General features: G+C 41.1%; 1 protein-coding gene across 1 annotated transcript in view; it reads right to left on the bottom strand.

The window, feature by feature from the left end:
- The window catches only part of IGDCC3 (immunoglobulin superfamily DCC subclass member 3), a 75,424-nt gene that overhangs the window by 35,050 nt on the left and 16,439 nt on the right, over positions 1 to 23,935 (bottom strand). Inside the window, exon 2 of the mRNA XM_075207629.1 lies at positions 9,780 to 10,085. Within this exon, the coding sequence (XP_075063730.1) occupies positions 9,780 to 10,085 (306 nt within the window). The remainder of the gene's footprint in view (positions 1 to 9,779; positions 10,086 to 23,935) is intronic.

Below are 23,935 nucleotides of genomic sequence, written 5' to 3'. Positions count from 1 at the left end.
TAGCAGAGCTTCTCCCCAGGGGGGATCAGAGGGGCCAGCCAGCCTACCAGCTTAATACAAGGTCACTGATTCCTCTCACCCTCCTGACCCTTGAACTTAACTGTGATGTGTAGAGACACGGAAAGAGAGGCAGGAGGGGGCAGGAACCTTGCAAATGGGTAAGGGAAGAGAGGAGTTTACTTGGGTTCACTTTGTGTATACAATAAAGGCTATTTAATAATTAGCATCATTTAATCACGCAAATTTATCCCCATCATTATTATTCCTATTTCTTTAAAATAAAATACATACAACAACTAAACGTATATGCTCTAGCATATTGGTCTAAAGATAGGGTGCCTGCTATGAATATTCTACTGAGAACACACATTAAAATGTACCTGTCACTTATACACACTGGAAGTAGCCATTTTGTGCGGCTGAACCAATATCCAGCCTGTCAATTCACTAGGGACTAGTGACATCATTGAGGCATGATGCACAAAGTGGTGTCATTAGTTCAGTCCAGAAAATTGCTGCCTCTCCCCTATAGTGTATGTGCACACTTTGACTGTCAGTCATCAATGTATTATTTATGAAGTGTGTTTAGCAGGAAGTATAACTAAAAACTCAGCTTTACTCAGTTCAGATTCCCAGTCCATAGATCCCAAATGTCCAACTGCAGGACTCAAATCCGTTATGCAAAATGTTTGTTTTGGGTTTTTTAGCTGTAGAGTTTAAAGACAGCACTAACTAATATATTCTTCATAGTATATGCTGCACACATCAAATATACCTTTGTTTTTACTCTAATGCACTCCACGCAGACTTATATCGCAGTATCGGTTTGTCTTAAGAAGAAATAAAACAGAGACATATGATTTATTTACTGGGAATGGAAAGCCTATAATTTCTGTTTCTGATTAAGAGGTCGCCTGAACTGCTCCATGTGACTGGATCTGTCCAAGATAAAAGACATTTGTCAGGTACTAAAAGGAAACTTGCATTAAAGTAGCAAACTCTGGCTGTACAGCAGGTCATAACTCACACATCACCCTGGGTAACAGGGGCTGAGTAAAATGTGAGTCCTCTGAAACCAGGAACTGGTTGGGTGCGACCTATAAAGAGAGCCCCTACAGCAGCACGTAAGCAGAAGAGCAGATGTATTGCCTGTTGGCTATATTACTCATATGTCTCAGTGGACACTGGGAAGGTCAGTCCTGTGCAATCTTTTCATAATGTGAACCATTTATATGTACAGTAATGTTTTTATTAATTTAAATATATTAATTACAACAGTGTTCATAATCTGTCTCCTTGGATTTCCTATTCCAAATCTTGAATTTCTAGTACACAGTTTCCTAGAATTCAGACTGTCGATTAACATAATTAGTGTTTCCTAGAACTCCTATACTGTATAGAGTCTATTTTTATGGCTTGGGACACTACAGGGCAAATGGATTGTGGGAGTCTTATCTTAAACAATAATTTCACCCCAAACAAAAATTGTCATCTTGTGTGGAGTTTGATAAGATAAAATAAAAAACAAACACCTTATTATTCCAGCTTAGGTGGGCCTAATGTATCCCGCTGCCCACGCTTTCCTTTCCCCACTGGACCTGGACCCATCTGAAGAGGAGAGTGGGATGTGGTGAACCGAGATTGGAAGGCAAGCGTTTGTTTTTTTATAATGTCTCCTCAAAGTCCACCAAAAGCAAAGTTTTTGGTGGAAATATAACTTAAGTTGGCCACACATGGATCAATATTGCCACGTGACCTGAGCACTAAGCAATAGTGGCCACACACTAGTGACTAAACTGGACAGATCTAGCCATTCGGTACTCTGGACCAGTTTTCAGTTCACATGGGGCGTGATCAGAAGTTGGCTGCACACACGGGCTGACAGCTGTCATTTACAGACTGCGTGCTTAATAATGAACTGATTGATTCAATCTTATCATCCTCGGGCATCAAGCCCACATTGGTGTCAGCACGTTGTGGTATCAGGGCAACTGCCTATTTTCAGCACTATTTATATATACTATATATATATCACGCTCCATCCGACTGTCCCCTAGCTTCAAACGGGCACTTCATTTATCGTGTGATTGGCACGATCCAGCTTAAATACAGATCCAATTTGTTATCAAAGAAGTGTCAATTGACGTATCTGTACATTATACAAATGCACTGAATGAAACTCTTTTTCTGACCTTTCCAAGGTGATAAATGTTAGTATAGGTTCCCTCATAATGTCACCCAGTAGCAACATATGCAATAATTATTGTCCAATGCAGGGTCGGAACAGTGAGTATCCGGACGCCATAGCAAAATTTATGTAGGGGCCCTGAGATGCCATTTTCACCTCCTGGCCCTTGTCTTTACCCTCAACAGAGCAAAGCAGGGGCCTCTTCTGAGCATGTGTGGTCTAGCAAATGCGCCGGACTGGTACATCAGTGGGGGGTGGCAGCCTCGGTGTAACAATAGTTACGCCCCGGCTCCAATATATGCTGTTTTGATACCCCCTAATAATAAAAAGAGAAATGCTCCACCACACAAAGTGTGTCCAATCTCTCTCTCATCAGCTTCTTATTTCAGGCATAGTAGTGATCTGCTTGGCAGGTGAATGGTTAAGATGTAGATTGGGGTCTCTCACAAAGTTCTTATTAATTGATTCTGCATTGCACCAAAATATCATGTGTTTGTCACAAACTCAGCCCCCTCTGACCTGTGAAAATGAGCCAGTGAGCCCTGACAGAGGCATAAGCACAGTCCTGCTTCAAAGGGACATAAAGGGGCTCTGCACAGGAAAAGAAGGGGCCCCATTAATCCTAAAGGCATAAGGTGAACTGGGGGATGGGAGATACTTTGAACAGTTAAGTCACAGCCAGTGATTTAGCAGCCGTAATGGAATACAGCCCCTGTGCTCTTTGCTTATAAAGAAGATAGTTCCGAATTTGTACCCTAATTAAAACATGCACATTTTTTGGGTGTATGAACTAGTATGAAAAACTTCCACTTGACCAGTAAAATATCAATGCACCCATTTTCCTGTACAATACAGGTACTTGGTGGACATGGGCAATGTGGAACAGTGACATTAACTCTAATATTTATTTTCCCTATTCAGTTACTAATATATATATTAAGAGTTATAGTTTTGAATCATATTCCTAGCTAATGAATAAATAATGAACATTCTTGAAGAGCTTAGCTTGGCTACAGAGCCATTGTATTTGTCCCTGTGCCATAATCCTCTTACTCCTCTTAAACCTCTTCTGTCAATTTTAAGTGTTTTATTAATGTGTGATTATACTCTCACAATACAACAACTTAAGGTTTGTGGTCTACTGACAGGAATATTTATGACATCACTGTGCACACAATATGTTGTAATTTGGGACATTTCCATGTCAGTCTGATAATGACACAGGTATCTGTCATTTATTAATATTACTATTCAATCATGAATGGCTTGCCTACCTTCTCTTTTTGTTGACTATCTGCCAATAGAGACCCTTTTGTGTCTTCGCTCAGGTTAAAAGTATATCCACGGGAGCCTTTAGGAGAAGATCTGTGTGGCCTCCCTACCATTGTATGGTATAAACATAGTTGCCTACTCTCCCTGAATGTTCGGGAGACTCCCGAATTTCTGGGAGTCCTCCCGGAGTCCCGAGAGAGCAGAGCAACCTTATGGTTTCTGGCCCATACGATTAGTTGACTGGGCGTGGTTTAGTGACATGGTACACGCGTCATCGCGGCCCCGGCCCACACTATAATAGGCCAAACTGAATGTGACGCTTTAGGGGTCGGGACCAAGTGACATGTCTCGCTTGGCCATGCCCCCAAAAATCGCCAGTGAGATCTCCCCTCCCGGAAGGGAGATCTCAAAAGTTGGCATGTATGGGTATAAATCAGGGGTGTGCAACAGGCGTCCTGGGGCCACATACGGCCATCCTTATCACAGTAATGTCCCCTCTATGATTCTCTGATATCACAGTGTGCACACAATGACAAGTGAGGCCTTAAGCCGAAAGCACTTAAAAGGATGTGTTTATGTATTCTGTCAGGCACTTACCCATTCGGGGTCAAAGTTTGTCTGCACACCCGGCCAATAGAAATACTCTTGCAGGTGTCCTAGGATTTCTAAATATTACCCCTAAACAGGAAGCCGGGTCTTTTGGTTTCCTGTGCAGTTTCTGACACCCCCTCGCTAGAAATTGAGGAAGTTTTGCATGTCTAACCAGTTTTCACTTCACAGGGGAGGTGCAGTAGGCATGAGAACGGTGCAGTCAGTAACTAAGAGAAGGTGCTAACGCTTGATTGGCTGCACGTCACTGCCCCTTTTGGTCTTCTTGCATGGAAGACCCCTTGACTTTCTATGGGTTTTTTCAATGTTTGAGTCCAGAAGAGGTGCAGTCTTGCTGACGCCAGAATTTAGCGCCGGCCAATTGTAAAGACTTTTTACACTGATTAGAGGTCTGTCTCCCACTTCTGGTTTTAAGATTGGTTGTTAGCTGACTGTACTGCTCTTGCCTCCACCAGAAATAATAACATTGCAAATTTTAAAAATAAACTGCAACCTTCTTTTTGCCAAAAACTAATAACGTCTCTGTGTCTTTATTGTAAGTTAAGTTTTGGTAGGACAAGTACATTCGAAGGTCAGTAATGTGCAGGAAAGAGAAGGCATTAACACTATGCGCTTTATGCATTAATATAGTCTATATAGCAGGTTAATGATTGGATGGTGGTGTTTTCTCACCAGTTAGACTGTGCAACCAAAGGTTAATGTATAATTAGGGCTGTGTAAACACACCATGCTGTATCTCTGCTCAAAAAGTAATCCGGTGCGTCTCCACAATTATTATATTAGGACCTCTTGGGTGACCAACGGTAACAACTATTGGCATAAATAATGCTGCATATTGGCATTTATTAATATGAGACATGTAACTGTGTGCTTTACAATGCCAGTAGAAGTTTGCTCAGATGAGATCAAATTAAATATCCTACTACATATCAGCTGTAAAGGACTAGTGCCCTGATCGATCCCATGCTTTGCTTAATTGAACAAGACAAAATCTACAAAACATATTTATGTAATATTTTTTTTACATAAATTCTGTTTTACTCTGTTGTCTCCTATGGACATTGTAACTGGAGCTCTTTGTCCACTTGGCACACAAATATGGCATGGTACTTAAATATCGCTGTGTGTTCTAATGTTCTGCATTGTGCATGGATAACTGCCTAGTCAACAGTTCATCTCTTATGTGCCAAGCTGGCACATGGAAACTGGACAGAAACTTTGGTGTTGATCTCCAGCTGTCAATAGAGGATCCTCTGCTGCCACATACCACTGGCGCAGCAGACAGTGGCACCCGTACAAAGGACTGGACTGAATTTCCACCCCTGTGAACTTTCCTTCAGAAGCAGAAATAACTGAGGGGCCACATTAGAATCCTTCCTAATGAGCAGCCCTAGATAATGGTGGGATGTTTTTAGCTGGGTGCCAGCATGATGCTTGGATCCCTTTGCCTGTAATTACATTTCTTTGTTGTTGAAGCCTTACATGGTGACCCATAAAATCATGCATCCTTTTTGTCTTTTACTAATCCCTTTAGATTTCATCCTGCCTATAAATGGTGCCATTATTAGATGTCAGCGGCTCTTACTTAAGACTCTGACAGGTTAAATCTGCTCAATGTGCCCCAACCTGTGGATGCAAATAAGCAAAAGGGAAGGGGAACCACATACCAAGTTCATTCCCAGCCAATTTACCCGGCGTGTGTCTGCAAAGCCACGGAGTCCACGTGTTAAACTGCTATTAATAAAAAACAAGTGTCTATAAGAATAACTGCATCATTTAAGATATATTTAATGTTTAGGATTGTATATGAACTAAATATCTTTCATATGCCCTGGCTTTGATTGGGATAAAGAGCAATTTGAGTTTTGTTTGGAGAGTAGCAGAGGGCAAAAAAAAAGGAAAAACATAAAACAACATAGTTATGTATTCTAGGTAGTTGTTATACCTGGGGGAGAGCTCTGTCTGAGGGTCCAGATATAGTGATGGTCCCTCTCCTACCACTACATCTGGATCCTCGTTGAGACAGACCCCTATAAGGAAGGATTATCTGCTCCTTGTTTAGTTTTCTGCAGAGAACATGCTGCTGTCTATGTGCAGTTGTACCATCACTGCAGTCTGCATTTACATTACTGTTGTGCAGTACACAGGCATTGTGTCATAACTTGGGATTTTGTATCTTACGGGGAAGACACTGGAAGATGTACGGATGCGATACAAAAGAGAGATTGTCCCACCAGAATACACTGAGGTGTTTCACACTCTAGGCAAAATGCTGAGGGTACCGCTGAGAACACAAAGTGTGGCGGTTTGGTAGTGTGCAAAGGAGTACACAGAGTTTGTAGGTACTGCCTGGGCAGCGCATAGCGTGTACTGGGGTACACAGATGTGTTGGCACGGTTTGAACAGTGCAATATACAAATGGATAGAATAGAGTATATTGCAGTGACCCTCTAGAACAGAAATAGTCAGCAAGCGTAGTGGAGTACACACACACAGATGCCAATAGCTAGCAGGAGGGATTGGCACAACCAAAACACTGGCAGGGAGTCCCCCAATGGATTTCACCACGGATCCCAGAACGAAGATATGGACTTCGCTCAGGGAGGAACCAGGTCGCGGCCCAGTGTAGATATTTCTACTGAAATTACAGCAGATGGCGATGCGGGTATGACCGGCTACAGGCCAGTGAGCCGGGCTTCGAAGTTCTTACCCATTTAAAGTTTGAGAATAGGTTGAGATCGTTACGGTTTCCTCCCACAAACATACTGGTAGGTTAATTGGCTGCTATCAAATTGAGCCTAGTCTCTCTCTGTCTGTCTGTCTGTCTGTGTGTATGTTATGTAATTTAGACTGTAAGCTCCAATGGGACAGGGACTGATGTGAGTGAGTTCTCTGTAGAGCGCTGTGGAATTAGTGGCGCTATATAAATAGTTGATGAGGATGATAATGATGATGAGTGTGCTACTGAAACTGGACACAGGAGATGAAGAAACACGAATAGCTGCTACACTTCCTAATATAGTCCTGGAGCGGGTATGAAAGAGATCCCAAAGATCAGTAATATTTAACAGGCTAAATAACAGGCAATCACACTAACATCTGGAATAACACACACAGCATAAGAGAGAAGTTTTACAGGATGTTCACACTGCTGGAAGTCCATTGTTTTGTCTGCCTTCTGATGACGCCCAGCTCCAGGTGGTAACAGCTAACAGAATCTCGCTGATTTAGGCGGCTCCCTCTGGATCCCTCAACATACTGCTAGGGTGCAACAGTCATCTAATGATGTTAGTACTGGAGGAGTGTCCACGATCTTAGTCCTAGGTAGTTCTGCTTCACAGAAAGAGCAATACCCAGTCTCAGCTTCTCCTTTGATCCCTGTACAACCACCCCTATCCCTCCTATCCCTCCATCAAGTTTTTAAACACATCAGGATCTCCTCTCCCTCCAGGGAAAAGGATCCTTAATGGGTTGAGTCAGTTTGTATAACACAATAGCCCAATAACCTGGTCAGAATGGAGCAATGGGCTGAGTGAGTTTGTGTAACGAAATTATATGATAACCTGATCAGTGTAGAGCAATGAGCTGCGTGATCAGCCTAGGAATGTGGTAGGATAACATGTTAACCATTCTTTGTGGTGTACACCTAAATATGGGGGAAAATTACCTTTCATGTTTGCATTACAGTATGTGCATAATAGTGTTTGGGTACCGAGACAATACTTTGTGAGAATTGCTTCATTTTGCCAACGCCCCCCACACCAAAATGACATGATCATGTTATTTCGTCATGGGGGGTAGGGCCATAATAATGCAAATTGCATAACAGGGGCCCCCAGGAGGATGCAGGAGAATTGTAAAGTGCTACAGAATTTGCTGGCGCTATATAAATAAATGTTGATTATTATGTCTGTTCTCCCGGGAGTCCTACCTAGAATTCTGGAATATCCCAGACATTCCCGGAGTGTGGGCAAGTATGATCTCCTAACATTGGTCTACTGTACCTCAAACTGTTAGGAACATGGTCACGGTCAAACACATGCTCACCACCAAACGTTCCAGCTGGTGGAACAGTCCCCACAAATCACAACTATCCCACATAAATCGTGACAATTAGGAACGAGAAATATTAATTCCGGTCACAAAATGGATTTGAGTGTGAACTTCTGAGAATATTGACATATAAAGCCCTAAATATGTTCAATGTTCCTGTCTTTATTTATGTAGATTCCTCTTCCATTGCTGCACTTGTGTTTGTTCTCCACACCAATGTTTGATTCAACTATCAGTGTAATAGCCTTGCCTCTCCTTTCCAGTTTAAACCTTTTTATATGGACATCATGGGGCAAATATAAGGCTTGTTACAATAAAGCAGACAATAAAGGCAGAAATAGAATCAGCAGAACATACAGGCTTACAATAAATGTATACACAAATGCACCTAATTAGGTTTTTTTTTTTACATTGGTAGAAACGCCACTTTCTTGTGAGATGTCACTGGAGGGCACACTTATGCATTTTTGTAAATTACATTTAATATAAATAATTTTTCACTGGTCTCTGTGGAGAGTGATTGCAAACCCTTTAAACATCTAGGGCCAGTTGGACGCAAAAATAGTGCACACTTGTGTTTCGACGTCTGTATTTTGAATTGCATACATCTTTAGATATGTGCAACTAAGTGTGTGTGTGTGTGTGTGTGTGTAGTTTTCACTAATTTCAGCTACAGTTCCACAAAGGGCTCAATACACATCTATTTAAATAAAGATTTCCCTAACCCTCTCTTTCATCATAAATTCTCTATATTTGTTAAACATAAGCATCTTCTCTCCAAGTTGGAATCTTCTTCCACTACACAATAGGAAATTTAAAAAACCCTTATATGTGACAATAACTTTTCCTTACAGAACCCTGCTGCAAAGTTACTGTCTGTAGCTGACTCATAGGGTCAATGGATGCTCAGCCAATCCTGTGCGGCTTGCATGGTAAAAGAGAGTCTTTATTGATATAGAATTTTTTTCTAAAAAAAATACCTGCACCTAGTATTTATAAGAGCAATATTATGATAAGAATGACAGATATTGGCGCAATTGGGACATAAGTGTCCATGAAACCAGGCTCATATTCTATTTTTACACCTTTGCTTTTTTGAGCGTAACATGTCAGGTTTGTGACCAACTCTGCTTTGGGCCCTATTTTAGTATTGCCTTTCTACTAACAATTAAGTGACTATGGTGGAGAAATCTAGTATGCTTACTTAGGGTATGTATTTGTAAAGTATTCTGTAGGTTTTGATGCTAAGCACATTGTCTTTTTTCTTCATAGTAACTTATGAATATATGTTATTCAGAGTTACTTTGCATATTGTATGTTATATTTATTCTATGACAAGAGCTATGATTTTTATATACGCTATATTTAATGATTGGTGGTTTTACTTTTCTTTTACTATATTTGGACATATTAATTAACTATGTGTACTATCTATCTTATATTACATACATATAAAAAAAAACAATATGATCCATTTATTATTTCAAATCAATTTAAATAATGCATTCAAATAAATGTAAATAATACATTTAATACATATCAATATAAATCAACATATATATATATATATATATATATATATATATATATATATATATATATATATGTATATATATAATGAAAAATATGTATTTTGATTTGATTGACACCAGCTCACCTGCTGCCTGTACTCTTGCCTTGCGGCTCACCACAGACCCAAAACGATTGTGCGCCACACAGTCGTACTCGCCCTGGTCAGAAGATCCATCCTGCTCGTTGAGTTGAAAGAATGGAAGGTAGAGGGAGCCATTGGGAAGTGGGTACACATTTGCCCCATTCCAGAGGGGCGCACCATTCTTTCTCCAAGTAATAGTGATTGGCTGGACGCCATCTGCAGAGCACAGCAGAATTATAGGCTGGCCTAGTTTTGCAACTTCATCATTGGGCTCCACCGTGAATGCCAATTCCACTGAGTAACTTGGACCTGATGGAGAACAAGAAAGGGCAGTTAGTACTCATAAGAACCTATTGTACCAACATCAAGTCTTCTGCAAATTCAATTTTATCAGCGCCACAAGGAGTACTAACAATATTTGGTCTTCCATCAAGTACTTGTGAGTAATATTTCTAACCCTAGTTCTGATATGGATTTTGTTGAGTCCACAGAGCCTCTGAATATAACAGATTGCAAACAGTACACATGGTAAATATTATCCAGTCTAGAGAAGAGCAATGTTATGGAGGAATTTCACACAAGTCAAATTTCTCAGCGCAACAGGTGTTTCATAGAGGTATAAAGTTCCGGAGATAGAATCATCAAGTTCTACTGTTGCTTTGCCATCCTTTGTACTGCCATTCTGCATTGTATGTGTAAGCAATGCATTCAACGGAATTTATTGGCTCTAAATAGAGCTGGAATGAAAACAGAGTCAGTGCGTTCTGCTCAGTGGTGTGATTGGAATCTAATAAGGGAAACGTCTGTGTGGAACAAAAATCATAGGGGGAATTCCGCATGGAACATTTAAGGTCACTTTCCAATGGAGAAATATGTAAAGTTCCATACCAAAATGCAGAATGAAGCAAATATTCCATTAAACAGTTTTAAATTTTCACTCATCTCTAGTCCAGTCACAAGGGAGGTCTTAATTTTGGGTTACCTTATATTATGGTAAATACTATATGTATTATAACACTCTGAAGCCTTAAGTACATACAACACAAAGGGCCTGATTCATCAAAATGCACATAATTGGGGCATATGCACGGTTCTATTCAACTACAAGCGGGTATGAACATCTGTTGTTGAATATGGGTGTAGGTGCGCTGTGCATTGACAGACACAATACACTGTATGATACGTGCAAAACATATGTGGAATATAAAGTCCGAAAAGAACGCAGAGAAAAAAAAGTATTCAATTATTGCAATTATTGTCACCTGTTAATCATATAGGGCCTGATTCACTAAGGATCTTAACTTCAGAAACTTCTTATTTTAGTCTCCTGGACAAAACCATGTTACAATGCAAGGGGTGCAAATTAGTATTCTGTTTTGCACATAAGTTAAATACTGATTGTTTTTTCATGTAGCACACAAATATCAACTTTAAATTTCAGTGTACAAATAGGCTATCAAGTATTTGTGTGCTACATGAAAAAACAGTTAGTATTTAACTTATGTGCAAAACAGAATACTAATTTGCACCCCTCGCATTGTAACATGGTTTTGTCCAGGAGACTGAAATAAGAAGTTTCTAAAGTTAAGATCCTTAATGAATCAGGCCCTTAGTCATTAATGACACAACACTGAAAACAAAAAAAGGTATTCCCCCCATAACATACATTTATCATGATATTATTAATGTGTACTATACATGAAATGCATTTTTACAGTTCATCATCATCATCATTTCTTTATATAGCGCCAACATATTCCGTAGCGCTTTACAATTGGGGACAAACATGATAAACTAATAAACAAACTGGGTAAAACAGACAGAGAGGTGAGAAGGCCCTGCTCACAAGATTACAATCTATGGGACAATGGGAGATTGACACACGAGGTTAAGTCTACATTTTATATTTTGGCCCAGCCAGACTGCAAAGGTAAAAGTGACTCATAAGCTAAATGATACTGTCACACAACAATCTTGGTCAGGGGGTAGTTGTCTTGTGTGAAATTTTGTAACAGGCGGTAACAGGCTAAAGGCGATGAGATTAAGACGGTGGTTGAGGAATATTATAAGCTTGACTGAATAGGTAGGTTTTCAGAGAACGCTTGAAAGTTTGTAGACCAGAGGAGAGTCTTATTGTGCGAGGGAGAGAATTCCATAGAGTGGGTGCAGCCCGAAAAAAGTCCTGTAACCGGGAATGGGAGGATGTAATGAGGGTGGATGAGAGACGCAGATCTTGTATAGAACGGAGTTGCCGAGTTGGGATATATTTTGAGACAAGAGAGGAGATGTATGTTGGTGCAGCTTTGTTGATGGCCTAATAGGTTAGTAAAAGTATTTTATATTGGGTTTGGTAGAAGACAGGCAGCCAGTGTAGAGACATACAGAGTGATTCAACAGAGGAATAACGATTTGCAAGGAAAATAAGTTTTGCTGCAGCGTGCAAAATAGATTGTAGGGGTTTGAGTCTGTTTTTGGGAAGACCAGTAAGGAGGGAATTGCAATAGTCAGTGCGGGAGATGATAAGTGCATGGAAAAAGGTTTTTGCAGTGTCTTACGGGAAATATGTGCGAATACCATACCAGTTGCTCCTGATTGCCAACATATGTTCTAGCATATATACACATCTGTCATCATTATCAATCAGTACTCACACCTGCTCTGATACAACAGAAAAACACGTACCTTTGAGATGCCCAAAGCTTGATTCGGACATTGCCAGTTGTGCTAAACCCTGGCACGCCCCTTACTGTGCAATGACTATGTGCATCCATCCACTCCCCTCTCCCTTCTGCCCTTGAAGATGAATTGGATGTTGCTTTCACTGGCGTATAATTCAGTTCTGGGCATGCACAAAGCAATTATACGCAAAAAATACACCACGTATCAGCATTTACATTCCTTAGTAAATCAGGCCCAAAGTGTATACACCAGTAATGTACCACTAAATGTACAACTTATTTTAGGGCATGCCTTTCATTAGTCCCTGTAGTTGGCATTTACAGAAGTTTAATTAGTCAACTTATTTATTGTAATACAACTACTGATGGTGCACTTATCAGTCTGCTTAGTCTTTGCTTAATTTGAAACTATAATTAAGCTCACAGTATCATTAGTTTTTATGTTTGCAATATGTAATCCTGGATTACTATCACTATATTATTTACTATGCAGGTATATATATATATATATATATATATAGGGTATTTTTACCAACATGACCTATTTTGTTTTTGGATAAGTTGACCAGGTTACCCTGTCCACAACACAGAGTGTGCGCTGTAGGGGGGCATAGGGTACTACACCATGGTATGGCAACTGAACAGGATCAATGCCTAAATATATCATTGTATACTGACTTATACTAAATAAATAATTACATATGCTGATTAATGTACCCATCAAACAGTGAAAGTGGCACAGTGCAGTTGGCCAATATTAAATGAAAACATTCAGCTTATATTTATTAGTTGAAGTAATTTACGGTGGATAGAAAACATGCAGAACAGTGCTGTTCCTTCTGTGTGTTTGCCTAAAAGTGTACTCTCAGGGCCCCATGTAGAGTTGGATGTAGATAACTTGTATATGAAAACCTGCACTTATGTAAAGATACTACATTAAATGCATGTACTGTATGAAGATACCTTTATGGCATACAAAAAGTGATCGCCAAAGGAAAAACCAACCCAGTGGTGAAAGCACCAGGGCTCTTCCCACATCCCCGGTGTGGTGGGTGTGGGGTAATCAAATAGATCAGTGGGCTTATTTTACTGGTGAACTATAAGTCTCAGCAAGCCCGGTCATGTCTAAAGTGTTAGGGTATGCCCTTGTAGAACTACATCCACAAGTATTTATTTGCAAGGTCTTGTTACCTATGTAGTGCTCTACCCCTGGTGTAAGATATGGGCTGATCATCGTCATCAAGCAGTACGTAAGTATGTGAGCATGCCCTTGCCTATTTTGAAATGTCCCTTCTCTCCCCATTCCAGGGGCGGATCTAGAATTTTTTTCTACCCCGGGCGATATGGGGAGGGGGGGGGGGGTTAGGGGGCGATTCAAGCCCCGCCCCCTTTCTAACTTCTAAGGCTGCCGGCAGCTGCACAGTATGTGCAGGTCCGTTCGGCAGTGAAAGTGTGCTGTCCCGCTGCTCTGATTGTGTTTAAAACAATCAGAGCAGCCGGGCAGCACATTATCACTGCCGAACGGACCTGCACAGTGTGCAGCCGCCGGCAGCAAGCCCCCCCCTGGATCCGCCACTGCCCCATTCCCCCTCTCTAAGGGTAGAGAGTAGGAAGTGTGAGATGTGCCTGACTCTACATAGGGAGTTTTCCTAATTCATTTACTGTGAGCATGTGCAGTAAGGAAAAGCAGATTTTACGCAAATAAAATGGACTTGCGTCCAACTCTACATGTTGCCCTCAGTTTCAAACGTTTAATGCAATTTAGCCTATGATGCGCCAGCTGTATGGTGAATAATGTTTCAAAGCTCGAAGCAACCCCCCCCAAATAAGCTGGTGCGGTTTCCTTTTACAAGTTTGTCCTTTTGAATAAAAATCGCAGCATGCCTTATCTAAAAACAACAGATGCCACAAGATTCGCCCACACTATTGCACTGTTCTTCAGACACTACCACACTGACAAGTTCCTGAGTTTCCAATCTTACAGAATCCAACAACAATTCTGCATATATACATATGTACTGGCTTTTCAAACGCTGTCATCGCTAGAGTTCTAAGGCAGTTGCTAAAGCAATTGCTGCCGCAATTCAAATCAAATAGGTCCACATTACTCATCCCATGAATCATTACATCTTTTTCTGCTATTTTAAGCAAATATTTTAAATCATACCCAAACACAATGCCAATAAAATTATAAACAGAATACAAATCACATAGAGGGAGATTCAGTTCAGCAGGAGGCGCCACCGAACATCGCTTACATGTTTAGATGTCCATATTGCCGCCTATTATGGTTAGAAATCTCTGCTCATTTTTCTGCGCACCTTTATGGGAGCAGATACTTCACCCTAAGCATAGAGGTGATGTGTCTCTGTGGACTGTTCCGGAGACACATAGCATTGATTTCAATCTCTCCCATAGAGTTTTTATAAAGACACTGAACAAGTGGGAAAAATTAAAAAGAAGAACCATCATCATTATCATTTATTTATTTATATAGCGCCACTAATTCCGCAGCGCTGTACAGAACTCACTCACATCAGTCTCTGCCCCTTTGGGGCTTACAGTCTAGATTCCCTAACACACACTAGGGTCAATTTGTTAGCAGCCAATTAATCTACCAGTATGTTTTTGGAGTGTGGGAGGAAACCGGAGCACCTGAAGGAAACCCACGCAAACACAGGGAGAACATACAAACTCCTCACATATAAGCCCATGGTCGGGAATTGAACTCATGACCCCAGTGCTGTAAGGCAGAAATGCTAACCACTACACCACCGTGCTGCCCCAACCATGTCCAAATTATTATCGGCTCTTGAATAGGAGCTCAGATACATTACCTTTGCCTACTTTTATTACAGATCATACCCCTTAGAGGCTGAAAATCAAGAGCGTTGGCAGCTATGCACATGGTGTGTTGTATTTGAGCTCTGAACACCACATGGTAAGCGGAGCACAAACTGCAATTACAATAAGGAGTCTACATCCCTCTGCACCTATACGCTGTACATTTAGGCCAGTATTTGTGGATAAATCATATAGACTTTGACTTATTGCAATGGATTTAAAGTGGTGGCAGGTTGGTGCTTACTTCATCATCATCATCATTATTATGTTCATATGCGTGTCTCTCATCATAACTAATTATTGTTTATATTTTATTACTGGTAGAATTTTTTTATTTATTTTACAGACATGGGAAATGATGGGTCATGGTCCTCAGCAGCAATAATTTCATAATAGGGAAGAGCAAAAACAGTGGCCTAGAGGAGCCAAAAATACGGGAACAAGAATTGACTTGCTGAACAGTGAAAAAACAGAGCAGGCTGTATTCAAGGTCAGTCCCACTAGGATCAATCATCCATATTTTTAGCTCCCTCAAATAATTGTGCTCTCTCCGTTATAGGAGCATTGGAAAGAGATGGTAACACTTTATAACACTTTATTATATATTGGTGCATGCCCTCCTGAAGCTTTTTCTAAAATATTGCTTTATATTTTTTGGCTTGTTTTGCAATGTATTTATTTAATCTGCCAGTTTTGCGTCATATCCCAGGGCAACAAGAATAAACACCTCAACCGGATTATGTAAAGACATAGCTAGAAAGTACAGAAGGTAAGTAGACAAAGATTATATAAAGCTATATAATTAGCAAAAGCTGCAGGAGGGCATGTACAAACCAGTAAATTAAAGTGACCTGAAGGTGGAAAATCCAGAGGCGATTTCACAACTGTTTACCAGCTTCTCAGGTTACTTACAAGGCAGTATCCTGTCTCTTTGCTCTTCAGAAACCACTTATCTCAATGTAAGTGTGAAAATGAATAAGACCAGAGACACACAAGGCTTCCTGTTATCATGCAGCACTGTATTAGTCAGCAGGAGGATTCCCAGTAGCTGACACAGTTGCAAATTATTAAGTTACACAGATAATTCACGGATGGAATTCCAAGATTGTTCTCAGCGATGTTTTGACTTTTCCCAGCTGCAGCTCAGACTCTCCACCTGTTTTAATAAATTAGTGACTTTCATCGTTCCTGCGGTTTCTTTGTTTTTAAGTATATTAACCCTCTGGTGACACAGAAACCATAGTTATTAGGAGCAAAACAGAACCCCATAAATAACAATTGTATTGTCTCATTACCCATTATATTAGGTACCACCAAATCTCACCGCCATTTACAGAAGCGTTGTTCTTCCGATATAGATCATAGTACTTTTACTAGTTCTCAAATTGAATAGTGCTCTTTGAGAAAGATTGGGAGTTTGAATCTCACATCATTTCTTAGTGCCAACCCTGTCCTCTGAACTGCCAGTACTGGTAGAGAGTGGCTGCAATGTGGTAGCTTTGAAGTTCTGCACCAAGTAGGCACCATGGTGGGGTAACTGAATTTGAAATGTTGGAGGTTTGTTTTAGGTACAAAATTGGTACCTAAATGTAGAGCAAGTACATGCATTGATATGGACTCACCATGCACGTTATGTCAGAGGCTCACTCAGGTTGGACTCATAGGTGGATTCCTTATTAGCACTAATAGCCTGTACAAGGCTGTATCCATATAGAGTTTACCAGTATGGGATATATACACTCAATGGTCACTTTATAAGGCACACATATCTAGTACTGGGTAGGACCCCCATTTGCCCCCAAAACAGCCTGAATTGTTTATAGCATGGATACCAGTACATGCTGGAAACACACACTATAAAAGTATTCGGACACTTGACCATTACACCAACAGGGACTGTAATGACCTTGTATTCAAATACATATACTTTAATATGGAGTTGGTCCCTCTTTTGCAGCTGTAACAGCTCCCACTCTTCTTAGAAGGCTTCCACAAGATGTTGGAGTGTTTCTGTGGGAATTTGTGCCCATTCATTTTGTAGAGCATTTATGAGGTCAGGCACTGATGTTGGACGAGAAGGTCTGGCTCGCAATCTCCATTCCAGTTCATCCCAAAGGTGTTCAATGGGGTTGAGGTCAGGGCTCTGTGCAGGCCAGTGAAGTTCTTCCACACCGAACTCCTCAAACCATGTCTTTGTAGTCCATGCTTTGTGCACTGGGGCACAGTCATGTTGAAATAGAAAAGGGCCATCCTCAAACTGTTGCCACACAGTTGGAAGCATAGCATTGTCCAAAATGACTTGGTATGCTGAAGCATTAAGATTGCCCTTCACTAGAGATAAGGGGCCTAGCCCAAACCCAAACCCTGAAAAACAGCCCCATATCATTATCCCTCCTCCACCATACTTCACAGTTGGCATAATGCAGTCAGGCAGGTAACGTTCTCTCTGGCATTTAAACAATTGGTATTAAGGGTCCTAATTCTGACACTACCATCCGCATGTCACAGCAGAAGTCGAGATTTGTCAGAAAAAAGTGACATTTTTCCAAACTTCAACTGTCCAGTTTTGGTGAGCCTGTGCCCACTGTAGACTCAGTTTTCTGACAGAACAGGAGTGAAACCGGTGTGGTCTTCTGCTGCTGAAGCCCATCCAATTCAAAGTTGGACATGCTGTGCAGTCAGAGATGCTCTTCTGCATACTACTGATGACCACTGGTTATTTGAGTTACTGTCCCTTCCTGTCAGCATGAACCAGCCTGATCATTCTCCTCTGACCTCTCTCATTAACAAGCCATTTTCATCCACAGAACTGCAGATCACTGGAAGTTTTTTGTTTTGTGCACCACTATCTGTAAACTCTATAGACTGTTGTGCATGAAAATCCCAGGAGATCAGCAGTTCCTGAGATACGCAAATCACCCGTCCGACAACCACTTCATGGACAAAGTCACTTAGATCCCATATCTTCCCATCCTGTATGTTTGTATATACACATATATATATATATATATATATATGTATATATATATATATATATATATGTATGTATATATATATGTATATGTATATACATATATATATATTTATATGGCGTGAGTTAGTTCCACATATTGCAATATATGTTTAAGCTGACCAACTCACGCCAAAGTCTTCCCATTCTGGTCAGTCCTAACATGATCAAATGCTATGTAATTTTATCTGGGCTTAAGGCTTACCTGCACACAGCTTTTAAAGGCAAGTCTTTCCCTAGCACTAGCAGCCATGGGACACCTGGGACTCACCTGACACAAGTTGGAATTAATTAATGTAAAGAATGGGGTGCAAGAGTCATGGGACTTACATTGTATAAACAAAAACAGACATAGGTCCTCTGCACTCACCATGTACAGACTGGGGTGCAAGAGAGGGGGTTGCCCACATTGTATAGACAAGAAAACAGGGATACTCTGCACTCTCCAAACATTTATATATGTATACGTGTGTGTATATATATATATATATATATATATATATATATATATATTACTGTGGGAAATTGACATCATCTTTGGGACTTGTTTACGTACATCAGTTCTTTTTATCTCTCTTTCTCTCATTTGCCATCAGCTAGTGTGTGATGATAAACAAAGGAGGAGATGGGTTGAGGTGGCATTCTTGTAAATGACAAGAATATATGACCGTTGCCACTGCAGCCTTGGAAATAGGAATGAAAATATAATTTCAACAGTTCCGTTCATAACACACAGTCACCTAGGCAAATCCTTATTCAATATTAAAGACATTAACATGTTGGCGACATGGCAGAGGGAAAACTGGCTAACCAACGCTATTTACAATATTCCATACCCCTAATATTCCCAATTAAAAAAACTAGGACAAGTTAGAACACATCCGCACTCTGCTATTTGGACAAGTTGAATATCTATTTTGGACATATTTCCAAATTGTTTAGCCGCATCCCTTTGTCTGTAGTAAATAGGGACCGTAGGATGGGGTGGGCAATACTGACAGATATGCTGACTATAATAGCAATCTAACCAGAAAACACTATGGAACAAGCTGACAAAAACACAACTGAGAAGATTCAATTATTCATTCCAACACACATGAACATTCTGCATCTTAAAGGTAACAGCTGTGTGCACTAGAGCAAATTATATGTCTCAGAAAGTTGTTTTTTTCTCTCTTTATAATATGTGCTGGATGAGCTCTACCAGTTTCACCATACATTGTGACCAGTGAAGGGGTTAAGACACCTCCAGAGATTGGAATTTACCAGCCAGCTGCCTCCAGACAAGGATTTGTTTAATTGGCCAAATATCATCCTGTTAATTTGACTAACGAGGGAAAGCTGAGTGCTTACGCCCTATGTATCTGGTTAGGATAGAAAACTGAACTACTGTAAAAGCTCAAACACACACAAGCATTTTTACAGTTTTTCTACTCTGGCTCCCTTCCCTTCTAGCATTATAATATAGAAGATAATGTATCCTGCCCTGTGCGTTATAAGGGTATTAGAAGTCACTGAGTTCTCTGACCATATAACCACAATGATGTGGGCAGCACAGTGGGCTAGTGGTTAGCACTTCTGCCTTATAGCACTGGGGTCATGAGTTTGATTCCCAACCATGGCCTTATCTGTGTGGAGTTTGTATGTTCTCCCTGTGTTTGCGTGGGTTTCCTCCAGGTGCTCCAGTTTCCTTCCAAACCCCAAAAACATACTGACGGGTTAATTGACTGCTGTCAAAATTGACCCTAGTGTGTGTCTATATTAGGGAATTTAGACTCGGGGGCAAACGCAGGATTTGTAGAGGGGGGTTTCCACACCACGCCACCAGTGGGCGTGACCAGCATGCATGGGGGCGTGGCTATAATATTAGACCGTGCTAGGTAGCTCTCCAATTCTTCCTATCCCCATAATATACATGGGCAATGCTACATGCACTGCTGTTAGGGGCACACAGCTCTCCCTTTTCAAGCAGAGCTGTGTGAAGGGGGAACAGGGTCCAGCCACCTCAGTTATACAGTGCCCCAGGCTTGGAAGGGGGTTTCCAGGCTCTAGGACCCACCCTCGCTTTGCCTATGCAGATTGTCTATAATACCTATTCTTGTAAATTAGTGGAGAGTGCCTTCTTTCTTTTTTCCTATACAGGAATACAGACAATCATTGACACCTTATGCGTAAGTGCAGACTTGTGCATAAGTGCAGGGAAATGTATGGATCTGCAGGCCAAAACGGCGGCGTCTGTGAGAGATGCAAAAGTTTTCACAAGAGGATTCTAGGAGAAGTTGGGTGGATCCAGGGAGTTTTTCTCCCTAAACACGGATTTAGAGCAGAGAATATGGGACATTTAGTAGAGCCAGTCTTACGGCCAGCCATCTTCAAAGGAATCCTGACTCGTTTACACTCATACCTATAGTAGAGGTTCTAGAACAGGAAGGTAAAAGAAAAGGCTGCTGCTCTGAGTTGAGTCCCCCTTACACATTGCAGTACAGAAGATATCACAAACATATTGGCCACATTTAAACAAAAGCAGTTCCAAACAGAATTCAATGCTAACCTATGAGTTCCTGAATAAACCATGTCATCAGGAACAACGCATAAACTCTTTAGCCAAAAGCTCATTATTAACAGCAAAAAAAGGAAATAAATGAAGTAAGTAATAAGTCAAAGAGCAATATACAGAAATATGGAAGAAAGAACTAAAAAAAAGAACATTTGGGAAACTATCAATTTACCAGACATTACAAAGGGATTACTGGCACCATTATAAAAAAAAACTTAAAAATATGAAACAGAGACATGCACCTTCCATACACTAAGTGCCCAAAACCGGGATAGTGAGGCACAAGAAAAATTATAAACCTAAAGAGAACAAACTGTGCCATAAATGTGAGCAGGAAGTACTGGAGAACAAGTCTCCTTTACTGTTACAATGTACTAAATACTCCAGCTTAAAGGACAGTCAGTTGCACAGACACAGTGGCGCACGCAGGGGGGGTTTCTGAGTCTCTAGAAACCCCCCCCCCCTGCGCTAACTAAGTGGCCACTATAGCTGCACTGTCCTATACAGCAGCCGCGGCACTGTCAAAGAAGCGTCCGCGGCGGTGCTGTATTGTATACAGCACCGCCGCAGATGCTTCTTAGACAGCGCAGCGGCTGCTGTATAGGACAGTGCTGACTAAACCCCCCCCCCCCCCCCCGACAATTCTCCGTGCGCCGCTGAGACACTCTACTAACGTCCCAGACTTTGGTTCCATGGAGGAGCAAATGAAACTATACAGTAAATCAACTCCTGGCTCGAAGTGAGAGGAGCCCCTTACACTCTAAAGAGCTTAAATATCATAAGGACCCATTCCCTGTGTATTATCACAAAGCTAAACATTCTTTTTGTCCTTGTGGAGGACAGGGTTGAGAACCATAGATGATTATTGAATATTCTCTAAAGTTAAAAAAAATTGTGACTAATTCTTGAACTTTTATAGGGCCTACCGTGCTCCAGGGAAGCCAGGATGAGTGATGCTGGGTATTTAAGGGAGGAGCTGCTGCGCTCGCGCATGCGCAGCAGCTCCTTCTCGCGAACGTGAGTTATACAGCAGCCGCGGCACTGTGACAGAAGCATCGCGGCGGAGCTGTAATAGAAAAAATCTTTTGCATGTTTAAAAACATGCTTTTGCCGACTACGATCCGCGCGGGGGGGGGGGGGGTTCTGGAGACTCAGAAACCCCCCTGCGTGCACCCCTGCGACTGTAAGCTCCAATGGGGCAGGGACTGATGTGAATGAGTTCTCTGTACAGCGCTGCGGAATTAACGTCGCTATATAAATAAATGATGATGACGATGATGATGATGATGAATGATCATGGAACTTATGGGGTGACCTGTAATATTCACTATAATCTACAGTACACTATATTATACAGTACAGCAGGATTTTTACTTTCACAAAACATGAACATTCCACAGGTCCCCTAAGCCTGCACTGCAGTGTATTATACTCTATACTATTGTATACTGCCACTGTGAGCTGTGCTGACAGCCGCTTTTACAACATCTCCTCTATTTGCGCTGTTCTAGTTCAGTGGCTGTGTGCAGCATTCAGTAACAGAAGCTGTACAGTTAGATAAATGCTGGGCAGTGAGTGAGAATACAATTAAGGAGAGAAGGGCTGTATTGTAAGTGAGAGAACAACTGTACAGTGAGCGAGAGAACAGCTGTACAGTGAGTAAGAGAACAGCTGTACAGTGAGTAAGAGAACAGCTGTACAGTCCTTAAATGAAAAGCTGTATGGCGAGTAAGAATACATCTTTATAGTGAGTGAATAGCTGTACGGTGAGTGTATGAGAGAACAGCTGTGCAGCGAGTGATAGAGGACCTTTATGGTGAGTGAGAGAAGAGCTGTATGGTGAGTGAGTGAAAAGCTGTATGGTGAGAGAGAACAGCGGTGTAGTGAGGGAGTGAACAGCTGTGCAGTGAGTGACAGATAGCCTTTATGGTGAGTGAGAGAAGAGCTGTACAGTGAGTGAGAGAACACCGGTGCAGTGAGTGAGAGAACAGCGGTGCAGTGAGTGAGGGCACAGTGGTGCAGTGAGTGCGAGAACAGTGGTGCAGTGAGTGGGTGAACAGCGGTGCAGTGAGTGACAGATGACCTTTATGGTGAGTGAGAGCTGTATGGTGAGTGAGTGAAAAGTTGTGTGCAGGTATATCAAACATGTGTTGAGCATCATTTAAAATGCTATATAAGCTTATAATAATTAAACCTGATATTAGGACTCATTAATTATAATATTAATGTACCCCATGTTGTAAAATAAAAGGATATTAAAAGTTTTACAGCCATAACAAAACATCATGTGACACAAGTGATATATAAGGTTTCATTTTACATTAGTGATATCACTCCTCACCAAATATAAGGATACATGTACAACATTCTTTACATATATATGTATACACAAGTTAACCCGTGCATGATACTCATGCATTCTAGTCAAATCAAGCTACTTAAGGTGTTAAAAAGGTTCTTGTCATGCATTTGGGGCTAGGCCAGGCCTCCTCAGGGGAAGAGCGTTACTTCCCCCCACGTAAGCGCCCTTTTTTAACGTGGTTTTGTCCACCACCTCATCATTCTTCTCCATCACCTCATCCTTCATCTTCATCGCCACATCCTTAATCTCCATCGTCTTACTGTTCTAAAACCTCTCGATACACAACGTTTCTGCTAAACACCTTATCGCTGTGCTCAATCAGTCTTCCTTGAAGGGCAGTATTCATAACCTGCACTTTCACATCACTGCTTCTCCGTACTCGTGAAAATTCGACATACAATTGTCCATGACCAAACACAGGCTCTGGTAAATAAATACCCACACGGTCAAGAGTTTGAGCCCTCAACTCGCAAATTTAGCCTTTACTACCCCTCCCACGGGGGGAAGGGGGGATGATGGATGTTAACTTACTTCACTATTATAATTTTTTTGTCAAATAATGTCAGTATACCAAATTTCAGGTCAATTGGATGAGCCCTTTCTGAGAAAACAGTTTTTTCCACACACACACACACACACACACACACACTAACACACGCCGCTAGGCTTATATATATATTAGATATTTCACTTGTTTATTGAGAGGTT

Source organism: Mixophyes fleayi, chromosome 4, assembly GCF_038048845.1.
Source record: "Mixophyes fleayi isolate aMixFle1 chromosome 4, aMixFle1.hap1, whole genome shotgun sequence".
NCBI lineage: Eukaryota > Metazoa > Chordata > Amphibia > Anura > Limnodynastidae > Mixophyes > Mixophyes fleayi.
The sequence above is the reverse complement of the archived record's forward strand: the minus strand, read 5'-3'. Positions and strand labels throughout refer to the sequence as shown.